This window comes from Cricetulus griseus, chromosome 7 (genome assembly GCF_003668045.3).
Source record: "Cricetulus griseus strain 17A/GY chromosome 7, alternate assembly CriGri-PICRH-1.0, whole genome shotgun sequence".
NCBI lineage: Eukaryota > Metazoa > Chordata > Mammalia > Rodentia > Cricetidae > Cricetulus > Cricetulus griseus.
In genome coordinates this window covers 91862656-91888461 of record NC_048600.1, presented here as the reverse complement: position 1 = coordinate 91888461, position 25806 = coordinate 91862656, and the positions used below count along the sequence as shown (strand labels likewise).

General features: G+C 49.1%; 1 protein-coding gene across 1 annotated transcript; it reads left to right on the top strand.

Annotated features, from left to right (window-relative positions):
• Nucleotides 1-1029: 1029 nt before the first annotated feature.
• Sarm1 (sterile alpha and TIR motif containing 1) lies at nt 1030-24765 on the top strand. The gene is made up of 9 exons (XM_027426572.2): nt 1030-1496; nt 6769-7387; nt 8800-9012; nt 9274-9365; nt 9473-9708; nt 14824-14926; nt 14992-15181; nt 23956-24077; nt 24364-24765. The coding sequence occupies exons 1-9, from the start codon at nt 1030-1032 to the stop codon at nt 24491-24493; spliced, it is 2172 nt and encodes a 723-aa protein (XP_027282373.1). The 3' UTR covers nt 24494-24765.
• Nucleotides 24766-25806: the final 1041 nt, after the last annotated feature.

Below are 25806 nucleotides of genomic sequence, written 5' to 3'. Positions count from 1 at the left end.
GTGTCCATGCACCATGTGCATGCCTGGTGTCTGTGGAGGTCACAAGAGGACTTTGGACACCCTGGAACTGGAGTTTGAACAGTTGTGAGCTGCCATATGAGTGCTGGGAATCAAATCCCGGACCTCTGCAAAAAAGAGTGTTCTTAAAAACTAAGCCATCTCCCCACTCCCAGAGCCCACTGCTGAGGCCTCCACTAATCCACTGAATCCACCTTCAGTGACCCCTTCTAAAAAGAATAAACTCATTGGGCATATTTTTAGACTTATATTATGAAGTGTGATCCCGCTATGAAGAAGATGCTCACTGGCACAGAATGCCAGGTTTCGTGTCATGTTTCAGGCACCAGTATGCTTCTGAAGCCCCTAAGTTTTCTGTTCTATAATCTGTCTCTTCTCTATGAAGCACTAAATCTTACTCCCTACAGACATGTGAAGCCTAAGTGGAAGCAGGCATTAAAGGGCCTTAAGAAGCTCACTGCGGTTCTTTAACCATCCGAAGGGGATGTGGATCCATTCCTTCAGTTTGCTTCCACATCACCCGGGACAGGGTGAGCAGTGGGGATCGAGGACCTCTCTTTCCAGCCCTTCACCTTATCTGGCACACCCCAAAGGGGAGCTGGCTTAGAGAAAGGAGGCGGGGCCCAGTGAGGCCTGGGGTGGAGCTTGCGCCAGCGGCAAGGGCGGAGCCTGAGAGACCTAGAGGCGGGGCGTCAAATCCTTGACTCCGCTACTCAGAGGCGTGGTTGCTGCTGAGCATCTCAGCTCCCCGGTCTAAGGGGCTGGAGCTGCGCTTTGTTCCGGGCACCGGCGTCTCTACCCTCCCGTGTCGCGTCCATCCTTTGCTTCCCTCTCCCCGTATCTCCTTCCCGAGCCGTTGTATCCCCGAGCTGCCCTCCTCCCTTTGCTTCTAAACTTGTGGCCCAGCGCCCTTGCCAGGTCCTGGTTTTTTGCTTTTTCCTCCCAAGGCCGGGGTCGCCCCGCCAGGCCCCGCCCCTCCAGGCGCGGTATGCCCCCAGCTGCCCAGCGCCCATGGTCCTGACGCTGCTCTTCTCCGCCTACAAACTGTGCCGCTTCTTCACCATGTCGAGCCCACCGTCGGGCGCCGATCGGCTGACAGTGCCGGGGCCGGATAGGAATGGCAGTGCCAGCCCATGGTGGGCTGCGGGCCGCGGGTCCCGCGAAGTGTCGCCTGGGGTGGGCACCGAGGTGCAAGGCGCCCTGGAGCGTTCTCTGCCTGAGCTGCAGCAGGCGCTGTCCGAGCTGAAGCAGGCAAGCGCGGCGCGGGCGGTGGGCGCGGGCCTCTCCGAGGTCTTCCAGCTGGTAGAGGAGGCCTGGCTGCTGCCGGCCGTGGGCCGCGAGGTGGCCCAGGGTCTGTGCGATGCGATACGCCTGGACGGTGGCCTCGACTTGCTGTTGCGGTTGCTGCAGGCACCGGAACTAGAGACCCGCGTGCAGGCCGCACGCCTGCTGGAGCAGATCCTGGTGGCTGAGAACCGGTGAGGGAGAGCGCCGTGAGGTGGTGGGGAGGCAAGGGCGGCAGAGGTGGTTGGAGATGACATCCCATTGCTGACAGCCCCCTGAGCCCATAGTTCTCCCCTGCATCTGGGTGCCCTTCTGTGCTACCCTCTCACCAGGCCAGCCATGACCTCATTCTGCAGCGTCTGATCAGTAACAAAAAGTTTTTTTTGTTTTGTTTTTTTTTCTGGATTGAGAGGGTGGGGGCAGAGGAAACTGAGGCGCTTCCCTTTCTCTGTATGTGGGAACAGACTTAAGCCTGGCTGCCTGTCCTTCGCCTATTTCCTGGGACCTTCTCTGAACCTTCTGGACCTTCTATGAAGCCCTCAGAAAGCTCGCTTTCCCAATCCTCTGGTGCCAGAGCTAAACAGAGTGTCATATTCCCAATTCTCGCCGAAATCTCAGGCTCTCAGCTCAGAGTTTCTGGAAAAGTCCCTTTCAACACGCTGACCTCACAAGTATTATGGAAAAGAGCGAGAGGTGTTTTCTCTAGGTTTTCAGTCACGTGGAAATAATACAACTGCAAAAACAGAACAGTTTAGGTTGGGAGACCCCCCCAGGTAAGGTTCTGCTTGCCTTACCTCTCTCATCTAACATCTGGTGCCCTGATGGGCATGGGCCATGAATATAGAGAACCCGAAAATGGAGTGGATGCTCGCTGAGTATGAGTCCCAGTTTGGCTGGTGTGGACTTGGTATGTGGGCCAAGAACCAGTGAAAAGTGGGTGCAGGGAGCACTCTAGGAGGAGCAGGACTGCATGATGCAAACATACTGATATATTTTTCAAGAATGAAAATGACACCGGGCCTTGGTGGCGCACGCCATTAATCCCAGCACTTGGGAGGCAGAGGCAGGTGGATCTCTGTGAGTTCGAGGCCAGCCTGGTCTATAGAGTGAGTTCTAGGGCAGCCATGGTGGTTAGACAGAAAAAAGAAAAGAAAATGACTATCCTCACCTTTTGAGAGTCCTGAGAGAGTAACCACTAATTAGTGTTCCAGTCTCCAAACACAGGCAGATGATGCTTCAGGACCACGGACAGGGCACAAATACTTGCAGCCTTCCTGCTTTCCCCAGAAACCCTGGGGCTCTGCATTCTTCCAGAGTGTGCAAGGATAAGACTGGAAAAGGAAAGCGAGGGGTAGGGGTGGAGGGCACACTGAGGGCTTCTGCTCACAAATATTTTCCCTCCTCCATCAATCAGCTTCCTCACTGACTCTTTTTGCCATTCTGTTCTGGCCGATTTAGTCTTCCCCTGGGTATTGCTGCAGCCACTTCCCAGAATTCTAACTCACTTTCTTTCACCCCTGAACTGTCAACAGCGCAGGGCTCTTTAAATCTGGTCCCATAACACACAATGAGGGCACCATCTAACAGCCCTCTAAATCATAGGCTACCCCACCAGGGGGACAGAATTAATATAATGGAAGCTAAATGGCCTCCCCCAGAATATTGAATGAATAATAGAAGATACTGTTTTAAGAAAAGGAAAGAAAATTATTGCACATAAATTAAAAAATGCAGCCAGGCGTTGGTGGCGCACGCCTTTAATCTCAGCACTTGGGAGGCAGAGGCAGGCGGATCTCTGTGAGTTCGAGGCCAGCCTGGTCTACAAGAGCTAGTTCCAGGACAGCCTCCAAAACCACAGAGAAATCCTGTCTCGAAAAAAAAAATGCAAAGGTGTGCAAAAAAGGGAGGAATGCTAGAAATTCTCAACAGTGCCTACTCTATGGAGGAAAACCTCTGAGCTAACTTTTTGTACATCCTTCCGGAGAAGGGCAGGGAATACACAAGCATTTGTGTATATAGGCATTGTCACATAGAAATGATTGTCCCCTGCTTGGCAGCTGGGATTTGAAACTAGAGCTGTGTGCCTCCAAAGATTATAGCCATTTCATCAGACCCACAGTCTCAGACAATAGAATTGGGAAGTGAATTAACAGTTTTCACAGCCAGCACACAGCTTTAACTTCAGGAGGGTGTCTGGGTGTAGGAAAAAGTTAGGGCTGGAGGCTAAGAGGTTAGAATACAGTTCCAGATGTAAATGAGGATGCTGGGTACCCTGGAGCTGGAGTTAGAGAGGAATGTGAGTGACCAGGTCCTCTGGGAGAGCAGCAGTGCTCTTAGCTGCTGAGTGAACTCCTCAGTCTTGAGATGATTTCTTAGGCATATCTAGCCCTGATAGCCTAAGAGTTTACCTAGTTCAAAGTCAAGATAAAGGATCTTGAACTCTGGGGACAAACAGACCTCTCAGAAACTCTGTGACCTTGGGTTTGGCATGACCTCTCTCTGACCTTAGCTCTCCTCACTGGTAAAAGGAATGCCTGAGTTCCAGATTCCAGGATGGAGAGTTAGGACCCATTTCTTCCTTTGGGGAGTGGACTGTAGAGAGGCTGAGTGATGAGGTCAGCAAAGCTTTGCTGAACTCATGGCACGCCCAGGACTTAGCCAGGTCACACAAAGTGTAAAATTCCCTGTACACTGTGCTCTATGGTCCTGGTGGCATAAACAGAGCAAGAATTCTGTTGCCCTTTAAGTCTTTGGAAGTCACCTGACTAGGGAACAACATCATCTGTGGAGGTATAGGTGAGACAGGAAGTCTTCACCTCTGCTTGGAGACTGGCAGCTTGTTTGCTACCCTGGCAACCTTCAGGGTCTGCCTTGGGCAAACCTTCCTGCAGCAGCCAGTTCCTTAAAGTCTAAACACAAACTGGACACTCCTTCCCTAAGGCTCTTCAGTGGCTTCCTGTTTTTCACCAAGACAAAGTACAGATGCCTTGAGGAAGCTGAAGAGACAGTCTGGACTGATTTCTTCCCCACTCTTTCTTTGGACCCTCTGCTTTAGCATGTGGGAGTGTGCTTAGCTCCCCAGGGGTACCAGTTCTCTAAAAGCTGCAAGCCTGTGCATGCACCTGTGACTGCAATACAAGATCCCCTTCTCCTGGCTCACTTCCCAGCCATCCTCCTGACCCTATCCCTAAGCAACCACTGAATATATCTCATGTATCTGATGAGATCTTTTCTCCTCTTTTGTGATGCTAGGGATTGGATTCAGGACCTTGCACATATTAAGCATGCACTTTGTCATTGAGCTACATAACCTGTCCATCTGTCTGTCTGTCTGAGATGTGTCTCTGTCTGTCTGAGATGTGTCTCCTTGAGTTAGCTAAGCTTGTCACCAACTCACTCTGTAGTCCTGGCCTTGACCTTGAACTTTCAATTCTCAATTTCTTCTTCTTCTTCTTCTTCTTCTTCTTCTTCTTCTTCTTCTTCTTCTTCTTCTTCTTCTTCTTCTTCTTGTTCGTCTTTTTTATTTGTTTAGTTTTCCAAGATAGGGCTTCTCTGTGTAACAAACAGTCCTGGGTGTCCTAGAACTCCCCTTGTAGACCAGGCTGGCCTCAAAACTCAAAGAGATCTGTCTGCCTCTGCCTCTGCCTCCTGAGTGCTGGGATTAAAGGTGTATGGTATGTACCTCTGGTATGTAACATGAAGGGTCTTATAATTCTAATGTGGAGTTGGAAAAAGAAACATAGTGTGCTGTATAACTTAGCACCATTTGTGTAAACCAAAATGCCTGCTCTCAAAACAAACCTAGAGTTTTTTACCAGATACTGGCAGATCTTTGTGAGTTGAAGCCAGCCTGGTCTACCTAGTGAGTTCTAGAATGGCTAAAACTACAGAGTGAGATCCTGTCTGGAAAAAACAATAATTAAAAAAAAAAGATCCTTCATGTTACAATGACATAAATCTGCTCAGTCATTTGTTATAGCAGATGAGCACCTGTCCAGTTACCCCTGGACTTGGTTTTGGTGGCTCCAACTTCCTTGCTTTACAAATAGCACCGTGTCAAGCATATTTACACATGTTCCCTCAGTTGGACTCTTTAGGAGAGATTGTCTGTTCCCCAGATTAACTGACCCCGCTGGCACCCCTCCCAGAGTCCTTGGGACCTTCGAAACCATCCCGCCCTCTGTGTTTGTCCACCTGTCAGGCAATCTTTATTTTTCTGACTACCCAGAAGGTTGCAGTGTCTCTTTATGTTTGCTAACATTTTGGATTTTCTCCTTCATATATTGCCTACGACCGACCATTTTCTATTGAATTCCTGCATTTTGTTGGTTTGAATATTTACTTACATGCTCTATGCATAAGTAAATCCCCTCTTGATTTTTTCTTTTTTTCTGGCTGATGTTAAACACTATTTATCTCTGGCCTTCTTTCTCTTCCTCAAACAGGCTAGCTCATCAGTGGCAGGGCCTTTGTCCTGGCTCGTCTCTGTCTCTCATTAGGCTCTTCTTTTACCTATTTGCAGGCAGCTTTCTCAATATCATTTCCCAGATAAAATCTCCTTAGACACATCCCTGCTCCATGTCATCATCCAGTTTGCTAGCATAGTGCCATACTACTGAGAGCTTGAGCCCTCATTGGTTACTTGTCCAAAGCCAGCCTTGTTTGCTGGGGCTAAATAAGACATAGACTCAATCACTGCTTAACACCAGCCTCTCTAGTACCAAGTCAGGCACAGTGAATGAATAAGCACACACCACTCATGGAATATGTAGGGAGGAATCGTTCAAGGACAGGCTTAAGAGTGTTGTACTTCCCGTGATACATCAAATGAAAATTCACATTTATTGAGTTTTATGGATTTTTTTTGTTTTCATTTTTTTTGTGTGTGTGTGTCTCTGTGCTTGTATGTGCATGTGTGTGCAGGTGCACTCCAAGACCAGAAGATAGCAAAGGTTCCCCGGAATTGGAGTTTCAGGCAGTTGTGAGCCGTGCTGCCTGACAGGTGCTGGGAACTGAACTCTAGACCCCTCTGCAAGAGCAGCAAGCACTCAACGGCTGAGCCACCTCTCCATCCTCTTTGTGGATTATCTTGTTAGTCCTGATACTACTCTTTATACGATAGGTATTATTTTCCAGTTGGTGAGGTAAGGAAACTGAAGTCGAGAAAAGAGGTGTCAGGTGTTTGCAAATAGAAAACAGCAAAGAAGAACCTGGAGGGCCCAAGAATCGGCCATAGGGTTGGAAGCATTCAGCCGGCTTTGGGGAGATGGTAAAGAAGGAGGTGGCTGTGGCCGAGTTAGAGCTCCCCGATAACCAGAGACAGAAGTTAGGGTCTGAACAAAAAGGGTAATAATGCTGCCCGCCATGTCTTTTACGACACTAGTGAGGCCCAGAGATCCTCCGTGAGAAAGCCGAGCTCCGGAGACGGCAGCCACACCACGTTCCCCTTCTCCTGTCGCCCGGCAGGGACCGTGTGGCACGGATCGGCCTGGGCGTGATCTTGAACCTGGCGAAGGAGCGCGAACCGGTGGAGCTGGCACGGAGCGTGGCGGGCATCTTGGAGCACATGTTCAAGCACTCAGAGGAGACGTGCCAGCGGCTGGTGGGGGCCGGCGGTCTGGACGCAGTGCTGTACTGGTGCCGCCGCACAGACCCGGCGCTGCTACGCCACTGCGCCCTGGCGCTGGCGAATTGCGCGCTGCACGGGGGTCAGGCGGTGCAGAGATGCATGGTGGAGAAGCGCGCCGCCGAGTGGCTCTTCCCTCTCGCCTTCTCCAAGGAGGACGAGCTGCTGCGGCTGCATGCCTGCCTGGCGGTGGCGGTGTTGGCTACCAACAAGGAGGTGGAGCGCGAGGTCGAGCACTCTGGCACGCTAGCGCTCGTCGAGCCTCTCGTGGCATCGCTGGACCCCGGCCGCTTCGCCCGCTGCCTGGTGGACGCCAGTGACACACGCCAGGGTCGCGGACCGGACGACCTGCAAAGCCTGGTCTTGCTGCTCGATTCGTCACGTTTGGAGGCTCAGTGCATCGGGGCTTTCTATCTGTGCGCCGAGGCTGCCATCAAGAGCCTACAGGGCAAGACAAAGGTACTGGTATAAGGGAGGGTGGCTCAAGGGTTAGAGAGCATCTGGGAAGGTTTCTCAGAGGAAGCGATCTGCAACTGGGATTTGGAGTACTCGTAAGAATGAAGTGAAGCGTAGACAGTGGTGTTGGAGCTTCTCTGCAGAGGCAGACAGACCTCTGTGGCTTCGAGGCTAGCTAGCCTGGCCTACATATCGAGTTCCAGGCCAGTCAGGTCTTTTTAAAAAACCTGTAAGGACTTAGGTGAAGCAATCTAGAAGGTAGAGGGACCAGTCATTTTGACCTTGAAGGCGAGACTCAAAGTTGCACTTGGCCTTTGGAGACAGGAGGAAGATACTGAGACGTTTTAAAAATAGGAGACCCTGGATTTTTAACAAAGATCAACCTGGCCGCTGTAGAAGTGGGGGTGACAAGGGTAGCTCGCTGTGTTGGGGAGACAAACTGAGAACGTGGAGGGAGGGAGGAGTGTAGACAGTGGCAGAGACAAGTAGACAGATTAGGGATTTATGTAGGGGGCAAGGGGCTGGCGGTGCCTCTTGCCATGAATATGAGGAGGTAAACTGGGTGAGGGATCACAGTGAAAGAGGGGAAGACCCTGTTGAGTTTGGGGTGTCCAGTGGATGCTCAGCTGGGAAGTCACCTACATCTGGAGTCTGGAAAAGAGAAGGCAGCTGGGGAAAGAGGCTTGGGGTAGGACCTCCGTGTAAATGACAGTCACCTGAGTCACAAAGGGTCCCCATGGCCAAGATCTAAACCACAACTTTTGCCTACTTGCCGACTAACTGTGACCTTGGGCAGTTAGCTTTCCCCCTCTGGGTCACGATTTTACTTTTTGGAAAATTGAAGGACTCAATGGGATGCATGGAGGCGTCGCTGGTCAATCTGGGTTCCCATGAATGGGTGGGGTTCCAATCAGACCTGAAACGCTAAGGGTTTAGGAACACCACTGATGTGAAAGCTGAGTGTGAGGCTTGGGGGGCTCTTCTGCCACCTGGCGGCCATGTTGAGAATTACAGACTTTATCCTAGGGCGGGTGGGCAAGGAAGTTGGAGGTCCTAATCAAGAGTGGATCAATTTAAGCTGGGCGTTGGTGGCGCACACCTTTAATCCTAGCACACGGGAGGCAGAGGCAAGTGGATCTCTGTGAGTTCGAGACCAGCCTGGTCTACAAGAGCTAGTTCCAGAACAGCCTCCAAAGCCACAGAGAAACCCTGTCTCGAAAAACAGAAAAACAAAACAACAACAAAAGAGTGGATGAGTTTCAGCAGGGAAATGCATGGTGGACAGAGTGGGCGGGGGCAGTGATGATGGTTAGAACAGTTAGTGGGCCTTTCCTAAGTGAGAAGAGAGATGGGACTGGGCACATCTGGTTGCTGCTGGGGAGCTGGGACCCTTACCATCCATCCTCTTTCCTAAGGTGTTCAGCGACATCGGTGCCATCCAGAGCCTGAAACGCCTCGTTTCTTACTCCACCAATGGCACCACGTCGGCGCTGGCCAAGCGCGCGCTGCGCCTGTTGGGCGAGGAGGTACCCCGGCGCATCCTGCCTTGCGTGGCCAGCTGGAAGGAGGCCGAGGTCCAGACCTGGCTGCAACAGATCGGCTTCTCCCAGTACTGCGAGAACTTTCGGGTAGAGCCGCGGGCAGCCACCTCCCTCTACACCAAGCCAGGCGCATCCCTGAGGGCGCGCAACCGCTGGGGGCGTCCTGCGGTCCGCGTGCCCTGTGGGCCTCACACCAGAAGCCCCAAAGTGGCCTTTTAGGGGTGGGAATCCCGCAGTTAGCCACCCTCAGAGTCCCATTGGCCTCCACCTGTTCCTTTCCCTTGCATCTTGTGCTGGGGGGCGGAGGGAGGGGAAGGAGAGCCTTCCTCACACCTGCGCCTCCCCCAGGATCAACAGGTAGATGGTGACCTGCTTCTACGGCTCACAGAGGAAGAACTCCAGACAGACCTGGGCATGAAATCAAGCATCACCCGCAAGAGGCAAGTCCAACTCAACTGGGTCTTAACTAGCATCCCCCTCTGCCACCAGCCGCTCCTTAGCACCCTTAGCATCAGAACTGTAACATCGTTTTCTACCTCCCGGGCAGGTTCTTTAGAGAGCTCACAGAGCTCAAGACCTTTGCCAACTATGCTACATGCGACCGCAGCAACCTAGCAGACTGGCTAGGCAGCTTGGACCCTCGCTTCCGCCAGTACACCTATGGCCTAGTCAGCTGCGGCCTGGACCGCTCCCTGTTGCACCGCGTGTCAGAGCAGCAGCTCCTGGAGGACTGTGGCATCCGCCTGGGGGTGCATCGCTCACGCATCCTCACTGCAGCCCGAGGTAGGTGCGCCCACCTGGGAACCCCACTCCAGCTCCAGTCCTGAAAGGGAGGGGCGGCTCAGGCTGTCTTCACTGAGGAGTGAGCACCTGGCTGGGTTAGACAGGCTGTGAGGATGTAAAGATGAGTCTGCTGTCTCTTGCCCTTAAGAAGTCCTCCACCTGAGATGGGTACCAGGGTGGGAATAAGTAGGTATACAATCAGAAGTTGGCCGTGGTAGGAAGCATCCCCAGGACTCCTGTGGGAGACCAGAGGAGCCACTGCCTGTCTGGTTATCTAGGTTCAGACTTAGGGAGGAGATGTTGTCCGGGTTTTGAGGCATGTGTGGAGGCAAGGGGAACAGGAAGGGCAGCCAGGCAGGGGCACCTTTAGCAAGTATAAGGACGGGTATGACAGTACATGGATGCCATTGGAGGGCACTGGTGATTTCAGGTGGGAATGTGGGGACTAGGGGATAGGCTTATCCTAGCATCCAGCAGCTTACAACGTCTGTGTTCTGGCAGTATGTCCCAGCAGAGCCCAGGCACTGGCAGCCTCCCTTTTCTTTTTTTTTTCTTTTCTTTTCTTTTTTTTCCGAGACAGGGTTTCTCTGTGTAGCTTTGGAGCCTATCCTGGCACTCTCTCTGGAGACCAGCCTGGCCTCGAACTCACAGAGATCCGCCTGCCTCTGCCTCCCGAGTGCTGGTATTAAAGGTGTGCACCACCAACGCCTGGCTAAGCCTCCCTTTTCTTACTGACTTGTTTTCATTGCACAATTCACTCTTGCTAGCTCTTACATGTCAATAATTATATATCCCAGTCAGTTTTTTTTAAGACTGATTTTTATTTTATGTGTATGAGTGTTTGTCTGTATGTATGTGTACCCCATGAGCTCTGGTTCTCATAGAAACCAGAAAAGGGCATCAGAGCCCCTATAACTGGAGTTACAAATGGTTGTGAGCCACCATGTGGTGCTGAGAACTGCACCTGAGTCCTCTAGAAGAGCAGCAGTGCTCTTCTCTTCTTAGTCAACTCTCCAGCCCTTTGGTAAGTTTTTGATATATAATCTCATAACTGAGTGTGGAGGTATGCACCCATAACCCCAGCTCTTGGGAGGTGGAGGCAGGAGGATTGCTGAAAGCTCAAGGCCAGCTTGGTCTACATATGGAGTCCAAGGCCATCCAAGGTCCCCAAAAAACAAAGCAAACGAAAAGAAAACCTATTTATTTCTATAACCGTTCTATGTGGTAGGAGTTCAGTATTTTAAACCAACTTTTAAAAACTTTTAAAGAATAAAAAGAGGCTCTTCGGGCTGGTGGGATGGCTCAGCGGGCAAAGGTTCTTGTTGCCAAGCCTTATGCCATGAGATCAATCTCCATGACTCACAGAGTAGGAGAGAACGCACTCTGCCAAGTTGCCCGCTGACCTCCACAGGGGCTCTGTGGCACCTCCTCCCATGAATATATAAATGTAAGAAAACATTTTGCTTTTACAAGAGACTTTAACTTGAAAAATAAACATGGTAGTGTCCAGCTTGAGGTGTTTTGAAAAGTGTGTCCTGTGTAATCAAACGTTTCCATCATAGGTTTTAATTTTAGAGATAATAAAATGAAAATAAAAGAATTTAAAAACATTTCCCAAGGTATTAAAAGCCATTAAATGACAACTGGGATTTGAGCTCACTGGTTTTTCCTGCATCATAAACAGACAAATGCATGTATGGGGGTGTTAATTATGAATATTATTAGCAGATGAGTCCATTTCATTTTATTCTCCCATTCAGCAAGAGTATGCTAAGCACCCGCATGGCACTAGGGACTGTTTCTTCTGCCTTAAGAAAAGGTCAGCTTTTATCTTTAAGTTCCCAATGAAAGTTCAAGATTTCTTTTGTTGCTATTGTCTGTTTTGTTTTGTTTTGTTTCATGTTTTTCAGACAGAATCTCTCTCTGTAGCCTTGGAAACAGGCTGGCCGTGAACTTCAGAGATTCCTCTGCCTCTGCCTCCCAAGTGCTGAAATTAAAGGCGTGTGCCTTTTCATCCAGCTAAGATTTCCTTCCTTCCTTCTTTCCTTCCTTCCTTCCTTCCTTCCTTCCTTCCTTCCTTCCTTTCTGTAAGGTTCTAAGACAAAAATAATTGTTATTCTGAGGAATAAAGAGTAGTCTTCATGTTTTGTTTTCCTTAGTTTTAATTATTTAAACCATTTATTTATTTATTATTAATTTATTAAGATAGGGTTTCTTTCTTGTAGCCCAGCCTCCTGGAATTTGCTCTGTAGACCAGGCTGACTCAAGATCTGCCTAGCTCTGCCTCCTGAGTACTGGGATCAAAGGTGTGCACCACCACCACCCAGCTGTTTTGTCTTGTTATTTTATATGTGTATAGTTTTTTTTGGTTTTTTGTTTTGTTTTGTTTTGTTTTTCGAAACAGGGTTTCTCTGTATACCTTTGGAGCCTATCCTGGCACTCGCTCTGGAAACCAGGCTGGCCTCGAACTCACAGAGATCTGCCTGCCTCTGCCTCCCAAGTGCTAGGATTAAAGGCGTATGCCACCAACGCCAGGCTAATGTATAGTTTCTTTGTATATCATGTGCATGCATGTGTGTTCATGCATATGGAGTCTAGAGGACAATGTTGGGGTGTCTTCTTCTTCCTCTATAGCTTGACACTGGTTTTTGTTTGTTTTTGAGACAGGGTCTCACTATGTAGCCCCACTGTCTTGGAACTTACTAAATAGACCAAGGCTAGCCTCAGAGATCTTGTCTCTGTCTCCCAGTGCTGGGCTCAAAGGCAAGTGCCACCACAACTAAGTTTTTTTTGTTGTTGTTGTTGTTGTTTTTTGAGATAGGGTCTCTCACTTAATTCAGAGCTCACCAACTGGCCGGGTGGTGGTGGCGCACACATTTGATGCCAGCACTCAGGAGACAGAGGCAGGCGGATCTCTGTGAGTTTGAGACCAGCCTGGTCTACAAGAGCCAGTTACAGGACAGCCTCCAAAGCCACAGAGAAACCCTGTCTAGGAAAACAAAACAAAACAAAACAAAAACCAGAGCTCACCAACTGGCTAAGCTGGCTTACAACTGGCTCTGGGGATTCCCCTCACTTCATCCTCCTCCCTTTCCCAGTGCCAGGGTTACAGGCATGAGCCACCATGCACAGTTTACATTTTACATGTTTTATTGTCTTTGTGTGTGTGTGTGTGTGTGTGTGTGTGTGTGTAAGAGAGAGAGGAGAGAGAGAGAGAGAGAGAGAGAGAGAGAGAGAGAGAGAGAGAGAGAGAGATTGCAGTCAAGCCGATGGCCTTGCACATGTGAAGCAAGTGTCCCTCTTCTGAGCCACATTGCCTGGCCATGCATGTTTTTGTTTTTTTAATCGTATTTATTACACTTATTTATTTGTGTGTGTGTGTGTGTGTGTGTGTGTGTGTGTGTGTGTGTGTGTGTGTTTCAGTGTTGGGGGGCATACATGCCATAGCACATGTGTGGAAGTTAGAGGACAGCTTTTGTCACTTGGTTCTCTCTTATCCACCTGAATCCCTGGGATTGGAATCAGGTTGGCAGGCTTGGTGGCAAGTGTCTTTTACCACTGTGCCATCTTAACTGGCCCATGCCGTTTTTTTAATAGAGGCAATGACATAGAGGGCAGTTTTAGGAAGATCCCTCTGGTGATGTGGCTCATGGAATAGGATGGTTAATCCTAACTGGCTTGGGGAGCTGTCTTAGTTACGGTTTCTGTTGCTGTGAAGAGACGCCATGGCCACAGCAACTCTTATAAGGAAAACATTTAGTTGAAGTGGCTGGTTTACAGTTCAGAGGTTCAATCCATTATCACCATGGCGGGAGCATGGCAGCGTGCAGGCAGACATGGTGCTGGCTGCATCTTGATCAGAAGGCAACAGGAAGTGTGCTGAGACACTGGGCAGTATCTTGAATATCTGAGATCTCAAAGCCCACCTCCATGATGGCACACCTCCTCCAACAAGGCCACACCTCCTAATGTGCATTTTCTGTGAGATTATGGGGGCCAATTACATTCAGACTACCACAGGAGCCATTGAGGAGGCTGGTGCTAGACAACTGCAACAGGCAGACCTTGGGGCTGGAGTCCCAGAAGTTGAATAGATAGAAGGGAGACTACACAAGGGGCCTGCCTGGTGCTGAGTGCTGCACAGCAGCTCCATGAGGGTGGAGTTTGCTGTTTTGTTCACTGATCTATCCCTAGCACTGAGTCTGGCAGCCAGCATCCTGTACAAGCTTAGTGAATTAGATGCTTCCCCACCTATAGCAATGTGACTCTCTCTTTCCCTCCTGTGTGTGTGTGTGTGTGTGTGTGTGTGTATGATCAGACAGGGTCTCATGTAGTTCAGTCCGGTCTTAAACTTGCTATGTAGTTGAGACTAACCTTGAACTTGTGATCTCCACTCCCTGGGATGATAGGCAATATGCCTCCGTGCCGTTTTCAGTTTTCCCCTTTCGTGGTGATATGAGGCACAGCTATGCTTTTCACTTTCATCACAGTTTTCAGAAAACTAGATTTTGGCGAGGCAGGCTCTGTATTGGATGTTTTTGCTTAGCTTCAGGTGGACGTGGCTGTTCTGAGCCCCTGTGAGGTAGGCCAGGCTGAGCTAGGATGCCCAGGGGGTGTATTCAATACACCTTCCCTTGCAGTAGTTCATACTCATCGTGGGTTTGTCAGGACATTGGCACCATTTTTAACTGAGGCTCACCACCTTTTACTGACTAAGATGTTAGGTGGGAGTTGAGGCAGAGGAAGCCTGAGTTCCCAGTGGAAATGATTGATGAAGAAGGGCCAGGGGGAAGGGCTTAACCTAGGCTCAGTTTGGAATGCTTGTGAGCAACTAGGTAAGATAGTCTGCAGTTCAGAAGGAAGGTAAAGCTAGAGATTCATGTCAGTGTCCCTAAAGCACAGACCCTTCCTGCCCAGGAGTAGCCAAGGGTGACTTTCCTTCCTATAGGATCCACCTCTACATTTCAGTGACCCTCAGTGACCCTCTCTGGGGCAAGTCACCTTGCCCAGGCTGGCCTGAGAAGTTTGATTAGACAGTTTGATAAGATGGTAGACCTCATGATGAGTAGTGGGGCGAGGCCACCCTCACCTGGATATCTCTTTTCTTGGCCCCAGAAATGCTACACTCGCCATTGCCATGTTCTGGTGGCAAGCCCAGTGGAGAGACCCCTGATGTCTTCATCAGCTACCGGAGAAGCTCTGGTTCCCAGTTGGCCAGGTGAGGGGGGTGGGCAGGCGGCTAGGGTTTGGGGCCAGGACACGGTGTTGATCCTGTTCTTGCAGCCTCCTGAAGGTGCACCTGCAGCTGCATGGCTTCAGCGTCTTCATCGATGTGGAGAAGCTGGAAGCTGGAAAGTTCGAGGACAAGCTCATCCAGAGTGTCATGGCGGCTCGAAACTTTGTCCTGGTGCTATCTGCTGGGGCGCTGGACAAATGCATGCAGGACCATGACTGCAAGGACTGGGTACACAAGGTAGGTGCTGGCCTGCGCCTCTGTGGTGAAGCATTGTGTGGGGTGGAGGGGATGAGGCTTTCCCGTCATCCCTTGTTTTCTGCACACCCCAGCTACACTCAGTCCCAGATCATCTTTCTGCCTCAGCTGGAAGTTGGGAGCCATTGCTCCATCTGGAGTAGAACTTTAGCAAGCTACTTAGGCTCTCGCAGCCTCCATTTTCTCATCTACAAAGTAGGGATGGCTTGCCTGTCTTGTTCATATGTAAGGCTGTACAGTGAGGTGAGGGAGGGATACAAATGCATGCAAAATATAACATCTGTGAGCTGGATATGGTGGTGCATCCTATAATCCCAGCATTTTTGAGGCGGAGGCAAAAAGATCACCTCAAGTTCAGGACAAGCCAGGGCTATCCTGTCTCAAAACCCAAAGAAAACCCCCAAACAAGACCTTTCACAGGGGTTACCTGAGACCATCAGAAAACACAGATATTTACATTATGATTCATAATGGAAGCAAAATTACAGTTATCAATTTTATGGTTTGGGGTCACCACAACATAGGAACTGTATTAAAAGGTTGTAGCATTAGGAAGGTTGAAAACCACTGGTCTAGAATATTGTTAAAAGGACTCAAAGGGCTAAATTGGGAAGCCTTCAGTAGAATACCTGGCACATAGTGGTAGCAATTATTATTATTAATTTAATTTTGGGGAATACATCTGTTTAATTCACCATTGTACCTCCAATGCTCGGTAGGATGATATAGCCCTTGCAGAAGGCATAGAGAATAGATCCATAGCACACCTATAGATTATCAGCCATGTATCCATCAACAGGGACTGGAGCTTGGGCTAAAGGATGCAGTCAGTAGTCAACTGAGGTGAGGTTTTGTTGCCTCCATGCAGCTGAGGACAAGAATATGCCCACAATGAGCCTGAGCTGTGGCACTGGCCTGTAGACCCAGTTACTCAGAAGGCTGAGACTGGATGAGACCTGCTCTGGCCACACAGCAAGACCTTGTCTCTTAGAAACAAAACAAAACAAGACAATGAGGCTGCAGAAAATGCTCAGTGGTTATTGAGGAGGACCAGAGTTTAGTTCCCAACACTTACAACCTCCTATAATTTCAGCTCCAGGACATCTGGTGATCCTTCCAGGACACTTGCACTTATATACACATTATACAAGTACACATACATGCGCGTCACACGCTCACACAAGCATGCATGTGTACACAGCATACACACAAATACACATAATTTAAAATAAAAAAGAGGGCTGGGTGTGTTGGCGCACACCTTTAATCCCAGCTCTTGGGAGGCAGAAGCAGGTGGATCTCTTTGAGTTTGAGCCTGGGCTACATAGCAAGATCTAGACCAGCTAGGATCAGCTATACAGTAAGACCCTGTCTCAGTGAAATAAAGTTAAATTAAAAATGAACAAACACTGTAAAAAATATGCCCACAATGATTCATGTAAACACTAAGCCAGGGCTGGAATGTTCAGGGGAGTCTTCATGGAGGAAGCAGAACTTGAAATGTCCTAAGGATGCTGGTGAGGGGCTTGGAGATTAAAAGTACATGCTGCTCTTACGGAGAAGTGGAGCCCAGTTCCAAGCACCCACATCAGGCAGCTCACATCCTCCTATAACTTCAGCTCTAGAGGATCCAACACCCTTTCCTAGCCTCTGAGGGTACCTGCAACTATCCATACACAAACACGTACATATAGTTAAAATAAAGTGCGTATTTTTTTAAAGATTTGTTTATTTATTATGTATACTGTGTTCTGCCTGCATATATGCCTGCAGGCCAGAAGAGGGCGTAAGACCTCATTACAGATGGTTGTGAGCCACCGTGTTGGTGCTGGGAATTGAACTCAGGACCTCTGGAAGAACAGCTAACAGCTGGTGCTCTTAAGCACTGAGCCATCTCTCCAGCCCCAAAGTACATATTTTAAAAAAGAAGAATGCAGGTGAATGGAAGAGAAGGTGCTCCAGGCAGGGAACAGCATGAGTGAAGAAGAGTTGGGATGAGATGTCATGCTCTCACAGGCTCCAGTTTGATGACCTGAGTTTAAGTGCACCCCACAGTGACACACTTCCTCCAAAAAGGCCATACCTATTCTCATTAGTGCCACTCCCTTTGGGTGCCATTTTCTTTCAAACCACCACACTGAGAGATAATTAAGAGAACTTCACATCCAGGGGTGTTATGTTGGTGGCTTAAAATTGGCCATGGAGGGAGTATTTACACCAAAGAAATCAGTAACTACCGGGCAGTGGTGATGCACACCTTTAATCCCAGCACTTGGACAGCAGAGAGAGTCAGGCACATCTCCGTGAGTTAAAGGTCAGCCTGGTCTACAAAGCAAGTTCCAGGACAGCCAGGACTGTTACACAGAGAAACCCCGTGTAACAGGTTTTGAAAAGCCAAACCTTGAAAAACAAAACAACAGCAAAAATTGGCAACCATTGCCAAGTGGGGCTTGGAAGTTTTTATTTGTGTGGTTGGTTAGTAGGGGTTTTTTCCCTATGGAGAACTCATTATTACACATCCACCAGGGCCCCGCTTGCTAGGTAAGAACTATAGAGCCAGGTTATAGAGTGTCTAAAGGAGAGAGAAGGGGCCTGAGCGCTGGCTCAGCAGGTTAAGGAACTGGCTGCCCAGCCCGACAATCTGAGTTCAAGTCCTGGATCCCACATTGTAGAAGGAGAGAATTGGCTTTTGTAAGTTTCCTTCAGACCTCCACATATGTGCTGTTGCATGTGTGCACATATGTGCGTGCGCGCGCGCGCACACACACACACACACACACACACACACACACACACACACACACTCTTGAAGAAGTTATACAAAGATGAGGGAAACCCTGCACACAAGGCCTTAGGAAGAGGCGTCCATACCAGTTGTAGTAGTCCTTGTGTTGTTGCTGTGACAAATCCCTGACAAAGGCAACTCAAGGAAAGGAGGTTTATTTTGGCTTGCAGTTGGCAATAATGCTCCACCACTGTGGGGAGTCAGGTAGGAGCCTGAGATGCTCCATCACAGTGGGGAGTCGAGTAGGAGCTTAAGGTAGTTGCTCACATTTCACCTGCAGGCAGGAAGGAAGCAGAGCATGATTAATTCTGCTTCTTAACCAGCTTCCCTCTTTTGTGCTGTCTGGGGATGGGATTGAAGCTCAGGGAATGGTCCCACCCACTTTCAGGTAAATCTTCCTGTCTCAGTTAACCCAATCAAGGTAATCCATCACAGGCATGGCCAAGGCTAACCTGACTTAGATAGTCGCTCACAGATGTGCCCAGAGGCTTGTCTCCTAGGCAATCCTAGATCCAAGACAATTCTAGATCCAGTCAAATTGACAATCAACGTCAGTCATCATACCAGGGGAGGTACTAGGGCAGTGAGTGTGAGGATAAACATGGAAAACCATCCAGATTGGGAGTGGGGAAGAGGGCTGAGCCCTGGAGGCCATGTAAGAGGGCTGAGTATGGTGACTGGCTTGTCACCATACTCAGGGAGATGTCTTTCAGGAATGTGTTTGAAGATGCTGTGTAGACAGCCTTCTGGGGTGATGGGGATTGTACCAGGTTCGTTCAGACCTGCTGTCTTTGTGTCATATCCCTGGAGTCCAAAACTATGTATAAAACAAAGGAGACTTTAAAAAGGTTTATGGAATAATTGAACCAATGAGAAAATAGGGGATGATTCTGATATATATATATATATATATATATATATATTTATATATCTGCTGTTAGGTTGACCTGGTAGCCAAGCAGTCTGTGTTTGTCAGGGTTTCTATTGCTATGAAGAGACACCATGACCACAGCAACTCTTTTTTTTTTTCTGTCTGATTTTCTTCCTTTCTTTTTTTGAATTTCATTTATTTTTTATTTCATGTGCATTGGTGTTTATGCCTGCATACATGTCTGTGTGAGGGTGTCAGATTCCCTGGAACTGGAGTTACAAACAGTTGTGAGCTGCTTACAGTTTCAAAGGTTTAGTCCATTATCATCATGGCAGAAAGCATAGTGGCTGGGAGTATGGCAGTGTGCAGGTGCTGGAGAATTCTATATCTTGATCCAAAGGCAACAGGAAGTGGTCTGTCTTATTGGGTGTGGTTTGAGCATACATGGGACCTCAAAGCCCATCTCCACAGTGACACACTTCCTCCAATAAGGCCACAGCTGCTGATAGTGCCACTCCCTTTGGGGGCCATTTTCTTTCAAACCACCACACACTCTATCACGGAGCTACACTGTGACTTTATCCCTTTATTGACCAAGGTGTAAGTCTGGGCAGTGACCAATGGCACTGTCTTTGGTTCTGTGTAATTCTGGGTGAAGCACTATCTAAAAGTCCCCCCAATAAGTGGCAGGGCCAGGACTCACACAGATGCTTAGCAGAAACAGCAAGGCTTGGATGACACAGTCCTGGATGAACTTGGACTCTGAAGGCTTAGCCTGGAGTACCCCTGGGCTGCATGTTTGAGGGGCTTGAGAGGAAACACCTTCCACTCTGTGGCTCCCCTTCCAAGGCTCCAGGAGACCAGTCTATGTGAAAACTCCATCTGTTCTATTCCCAGGCTCCACCACTGAGTCTGGTGAGGGAGAAGCATCCAGGCGGGTGGCATGGCTTGCTCCTTGGATTTCATCCCAAAGACTCTGTCATCCTCTTTGGTTGTTTGCAGTGCCTAATTGTCTCTGGTTTTCATACTCCCTTCCCGGAAGCCACATTTAGTGGCTAATCAATATACAAAGCCACAAGTGAACTGCACTTTAAAAAGTTCCATCCCTGGTGGGACTTGAAAGGCAAAACCCATTTGGTAAGTGCTTACCAGATCACTATTAACAGTGAATAATGTCCCCAGAACTGTCTGTGGGGCAGGCTTTACCTCTGGACTCTTACATAGAAGGGCCCCTTTATTTCCTTTAATTTTTTTTTCCTTTTTGGAAATAGGGTATAGCTATATACCCCAGGCTAGCCCCAAACTCACCCCCCTGCCCTGCCTTAGCCTTCCCTTATTCTAGAATTACAGTCCTGAGTCACCACACCCCACTGCTCCTTAAATATATAGTTTTTAAGTGCTACACCCCTGCTCTAGTCACTTGCTGTGGAATGTTGCCATTATTCCACCCAGCAATCCTCTAATATCATTAACTGTCATTAACCTTAGTCTACTATTAGAAAACAAACTTTGAAAGCCCATTATTCTTGCCTTGGGTCACAGAGCCTGTGCCTGAGACTCCACATAGCCCTTACTTTTTTCAAAGTTGTAACCAAACCCTGGACAAGAAGAAACTCCAGGGAAGAAGGACCTATTGTGGCTCATGACGCCGGGGCTACATCTGAGAGGCAAGATCACTCTTGTCAGTGGCGGGAGGAGGCTGTTAGCTATCACCTTTGGATCAGGAAGCAAAGGGGGGTGCCATTCAGATGGCTTTCTTCTTTGTCTCCTTATATTTAGTCTGGGACCTCAGCCCATGGAATAGTGGTAGCTACATTCAGGGCAGTTAGTCCCCACTTAGTTATTTCCCCACCTAGAAATACCGTGATAGATACACCCAGTGGTATGGGTCTCACTAATGCCCTGGGTGTTTGTAATTTTTAAAAATGCATTGTTTTAGTGCGTGTGTGTGTGCATGTGTAGGTGTGTGCGTGTGTGTGCATGCATGTGTGAGTGTGTGCGTGTGCAATATAGCACAATGTGAGGAGGTGGGGAACAACCCACAAGAATCAGTTCTTTCCTTCCCCCATGGAAGGGAGTGAACTCAGGTTGTCAGGCTCTGTGGCAAGCACCTTTACCTGTTGAACCATCTCACTGGCCCTCTGAGGTTTTTCTGTTTTGTTTTGTTTGCTTTTTGTTTTTCTGTGTTAACAGCTCTGGCTGTCCTGGAACTCACTCTGTAGAACAGGCTGGCCTCGGACCCTCTGCATATTTTTTTAATCCAACAAACAAAATGAACAATCAAAATGAACCTGGATCTTTTTATTTCAGAATGCAGCCCCCAATGTGTGTCGCTTCATCCATTCATTCATTCATTCATTCATTCATCCGTCCGTCCAATCAGTATTCACGGAGGGCTGACTATGGTCAGGACTTTGTGAAAGATGCTCTGAAATATGGTTAATGAAAAACAGGCGTGACCTCCTGCCCTTAACCACCTTGTGGCACCACAGAGAAGGAAAATATGAAGTAAATCACCCCTGAATTAGTTTAAGTTTGCCTCAGAGCAGCAGAGCCCGTGGAGACCCGCACGGGAGAGCTGACTTGATTAGGATGTGACTGCAGATTCCTTAGGGAAGCACTGACTGAGCTCAGAGCAACGCCATGAGTGGATATAGGTGAGCAAGCAAGGAACCGTGTTCTAGGCAGAGAACACAGCATGTGCAAAGGTCCTGTGCAGGGAAAGCAGATAGAAAATGGAAGGAGCTGGGCGTTGGTGGCTCACGCCTTTAATCCCAGCACTCAGGAGGCAGAGGCAGGCGGATCTCTGTGAGTTCAAGGCCAGCCTGGTCTACAGAATGGAATGATAGGATAGGCTCCAAAGCTACACAAAGAAACCCTGTCTCGAAAAACCAAAAAATAAAAATAAAAAAGAAAGAAAAAGAAAGAAAGAAAAAAAGAAAGAAAGAAAGAAAGAAAGAAAGAAAGAAAGAAAGAAAGGAATGAAGAAAGAAAGAAAGAAAGAAAGAAAGAAAGAAAGAAAGAAAAAATGAAAGAAAGAGAAAAAAAGAGAAAATGGAAGGAGCTGCAAGCCGGCTAAGAGAACAGTGCAGGAGTAGAGAAGCAGCTGTGGATGACTGTACAGGGCCTTGCAGGCCACATTAAGGATACAGAACTTTATTCTATGAGCCATGTCAAGTCCAGAAGTGGGATGTCAGATTTTCCACACAGTGATCCCTGGGGGCTCACTGGCCAGCCAGCCTAGTCTACTTGGTGAGTTCCAGGCCAGTGAGAGGCCTTGCATAAAATAGAGGCGGTGGCATTTCTCTTAGTTTGCTATCTGTTGCTGGGACAAAACAATATATACTCCATCTACTTCCCTTGGGGAGGGAAGGGTTTACTTGGCATACAAGTTAAAGTCCATTGTCAGGGGAATCCAAGGCAAGAACTGAGGCAGAGACCATGGAAGAATACTGCTGACTGGCTTGCTCTGCCTTTCTTATACCACCCAGGACTACCTGCCCAGTGGTGGCACTGACTCCAGTGGTCTGGGCCTTCCCATGTCAATCACTAGTCAAGAAAATGCCCTACAGACTTGTCTACCGCCAAGCTGTTGGAGACATTTTCTTAGTTGAGGTCCCTCTTCCCAAATGACTCTAAGTCTAAGTTGTGTAAAGTTAGCAAAAAACTACCTGGGACAATTAGCCTCTTGTCAGCCTCATACAGTAGCATGTCACTATTAAACTATAACCTTTTTGTTTATCCCAAGATCTCATTAATATCATTATTTTACTCCAAGAGGGAAGAACCCATCACAATCGAATCAGAGCAAAACAAAAAACCCAACAGTGTAAACAGCTCAGTGTTCAACATCTTGAAATCATGATTTCTGGGCTCCACACACAATAAATGAGCAATGAACAAATCTATCTCCATAGTGGTTTAAGGAAGAGAGGCAAAATGAGAGACGGGGGTGGTAGAGATTTGATGCTTGCTGGGCTCCACCTCCATGGTCCATGGACCACCCTGAAAGCTCTTCAGGCCCTACTGCTGAGGGGATCTTGTGCAGGTTTTAGACATAGGCACAAATTGTGGCTACTAGCACTGAACTCATTCTGCAGCCCCTCCTGAAAAGTGGGTATGCCTCAAAAGTCCTTAGCCTCATGCTGCAGTTGGTCTTTCTGATACCCAGGCCTCATCAGGAATTTTCTAGGCCATTTCCCCCTAGCTGACCTCTGGCTAGGCTCTTTGCAATAGTAAAAATACACTCAGGAGACTCCAGTAGTTTTAGGTGCTCTAAGCCTTCTTGTTCTATGGTAAAGACTAAAGGTCTATAAAATACCATGAAAGCTGAAAGGAGTCAGGGTTTATTCCAAAACCAGTGTCTTGCCCCACACTCAGTCTCAAGCTAGGGATCTTCTCATGCATGGTGGCCCTAGGGCCATTGGGTGGGATGAAGGTCTTGTGTCAATCAGATCTCCATCACATAACAAAACACCCAAGAAAGTCAACAGAAAAGGGAGGAATTGCAGTGTTGGCACACATCTTTAATCCCAGCACTCGGGAGGCAAAAGCAGGAGGATCTCTGTGAGTTTGAGACCAGCCTGGTCTACAAAGCGAGTTACAGGATAGCCAGGACTGTTGCACAAAGAAACCTTGTCTCAGAAAGGAAGGGAGGGAGGGAGGGAGGGAGGGAGGGAGGAAGGGAGGGAGGGAGAGAAGGAGAGAGAGAGAGAGAGGGAGAGAGAAAGAGAGAGAGGAGAGGAAGGAAGGAAGGAAGGAAGGAAGGAAGGAAGGAAGGAAGGAAGGAAGAAGATTTATTTTGCCCCATGGTAAAATAAATCTGAGCTTTTTATTCATGGTCACTTGGCCCTGTTGCCTTGAGCCCTACTGTGAAACAGGGGCATTCAACATGGCCAGGGGGCACAGAATGGGGGAGGGGCAGGGTCCTGCTGTACCTTTCCAGGGACACCCCCTCCTGCCCTCCCATGACCTACTTCCTGAAGTCTCTGCCACTTCCCAACAGCACTGTCTGCTGGGGACTGAACATCTAAGACATGAGCTTTCACAGGGGTTATTCAAGATCAAACCATAACAGTCTGTTTCTTTTTCTTTTCACAGGAGATTGTGACTGCTTTAAGCTATGGCAAGAACATTGTGCCCATCATTGATGGCTTCGAGTGGCCCGAGCCTCAGGCACTGCCTGAGGATATGCAGGCTGTACTCACCTTCAACGGCATCAAGTAAGCCCAGGGCCCTAGGGAGAGTTAAGGAAGGAGCTGTGTGTGTGTGTGTGTGTGTGTGTGTGTGTGTGTGTGTGTGTGTGTGTGTGTGTGTGTACCACGTATGTGTACTCTCTCTCCCTCTCTCTTGCTTGCGTGCACGCATGTGTGTGTGTGTGTGTGTGTGTACTCTCTGTGTGTGTACATTGTGTGTATACCGTGTGTGTACACCTCCCCCCAAACCAAAAGTGCTGGCCCACAGCAGCCTCTGCCCACCCTCTGACCCATTTGGCCTCTGTGTCCATAGATGGTCCCACGAGTACCAAGAAGCCACAATTGAGAAGATCATCCGCTTCCTGCAGGGCCGCCCCTCTCAGGACTCCTCTGCCGGTTCTGATACCAGTTTGGAGGGAACTGCACCAATGGGCCTGCCTTAACTTGCCCCCAGTTCCCACGTCCTGCTGTGACTCCTGGTCCCATCATCTCCCCACCCCTAAAGGAATAGCTCCTTTAGAGCCGCCCTGGGCTGAGACAGAACAAACTTTTCTCAGGAAATGGCTTTCCCTGCTGCCACCCTGTGGCCCACTTCTAACCCAGAGATGCCAGAGAAGACTCTCCTCTGTCAGGCTCCAACTCACATCCAGAGCCATGGCCCTGCTTAGATACGGATACTCAAGCTAGAGGAAGGACATTCTCCCATCTCCTGCCCCAAGAGCAGCCAGCTTGAGTAGGGTAAGTTTGGCAGGCTCTGGAAGGAGTAAGGACAATGCCTAGGCCCTGTACCTGGGCCCAGGAGGCATCTGGGATTGAAGATCCCTCAAAGGCTGTCCACTCACAGTGTGCCTGGCCCCTGGCTCACCTGGCTTCCTGCTGCCTCATGCCCTTGCTCTGTAACTATCTGGTACCCCCTGCCAGATTATTTAGGCAGCCTCCTTTGCCATGTTGGGAGTCAGGGTGCATCTGAGCTGGCCCTCTGCCTGGCCTTGCTGCCCTTTCTGGTGCAAGAAGGGGCCCCTTGCTTGTGCAGGGAGACCCTAAGAACCCACTCTAGCCCAAACCCCTGCTGTGCCTAAGGCTCTTGCCTAGCCTGCTCCACCTGGCTTCCCCAGCTCCTCACCCACACAGGGCTTGTCACCCTCTTGCTCAGAAGAGACCAGGGAAGCTCCAGCCCAATAGCCTGAGCAGGACCTACACCATGGGAAACAGGCAAGACCTACACGGGCAAGGGCCACTTCCTGGGGCAGTTTCTCTCACAGAAGTGTGTCCACATCCACTGGGGAATCTTGTCAAAACAGAGTAGGCCATGTGGGTAGTACCTGAGCTGCTGAGGTCTTCAGATTCCCAAGTGAGCTAAGGCCCTCGCCAGTCCCTGCCATGTTCCAAACACCCCAACCCTGGTCCCTAACCCTCATAGCAGCCTTTTCCAGTCCTGTCACCCCAGTTTTACAGAGAAGAGTGGCTGAATGATAGGCCCAGGTCCACAAATCATTGGTGGCAACATCAGAATTCTGCCCTAGTCCTGGCACCCAGCACCACAGTGTCCAGACCTGTTCTCCTGAGACTCATCCTAGAGACTGTGCCGCAAGCTGGGTAGCAGCCTCTCCCTGGCCCCAAAGAACTGAGCTGTACAGTGTGGGTCTTAGCCAAAAGGCCAAGCCAGGGGCATACTGAAATGCTGGGCAGGACTGTCCCATATCCCTCTCCACTGGACAAGGAGGCCAAGAAGATCGGCTCTTGACAATACCCAGGT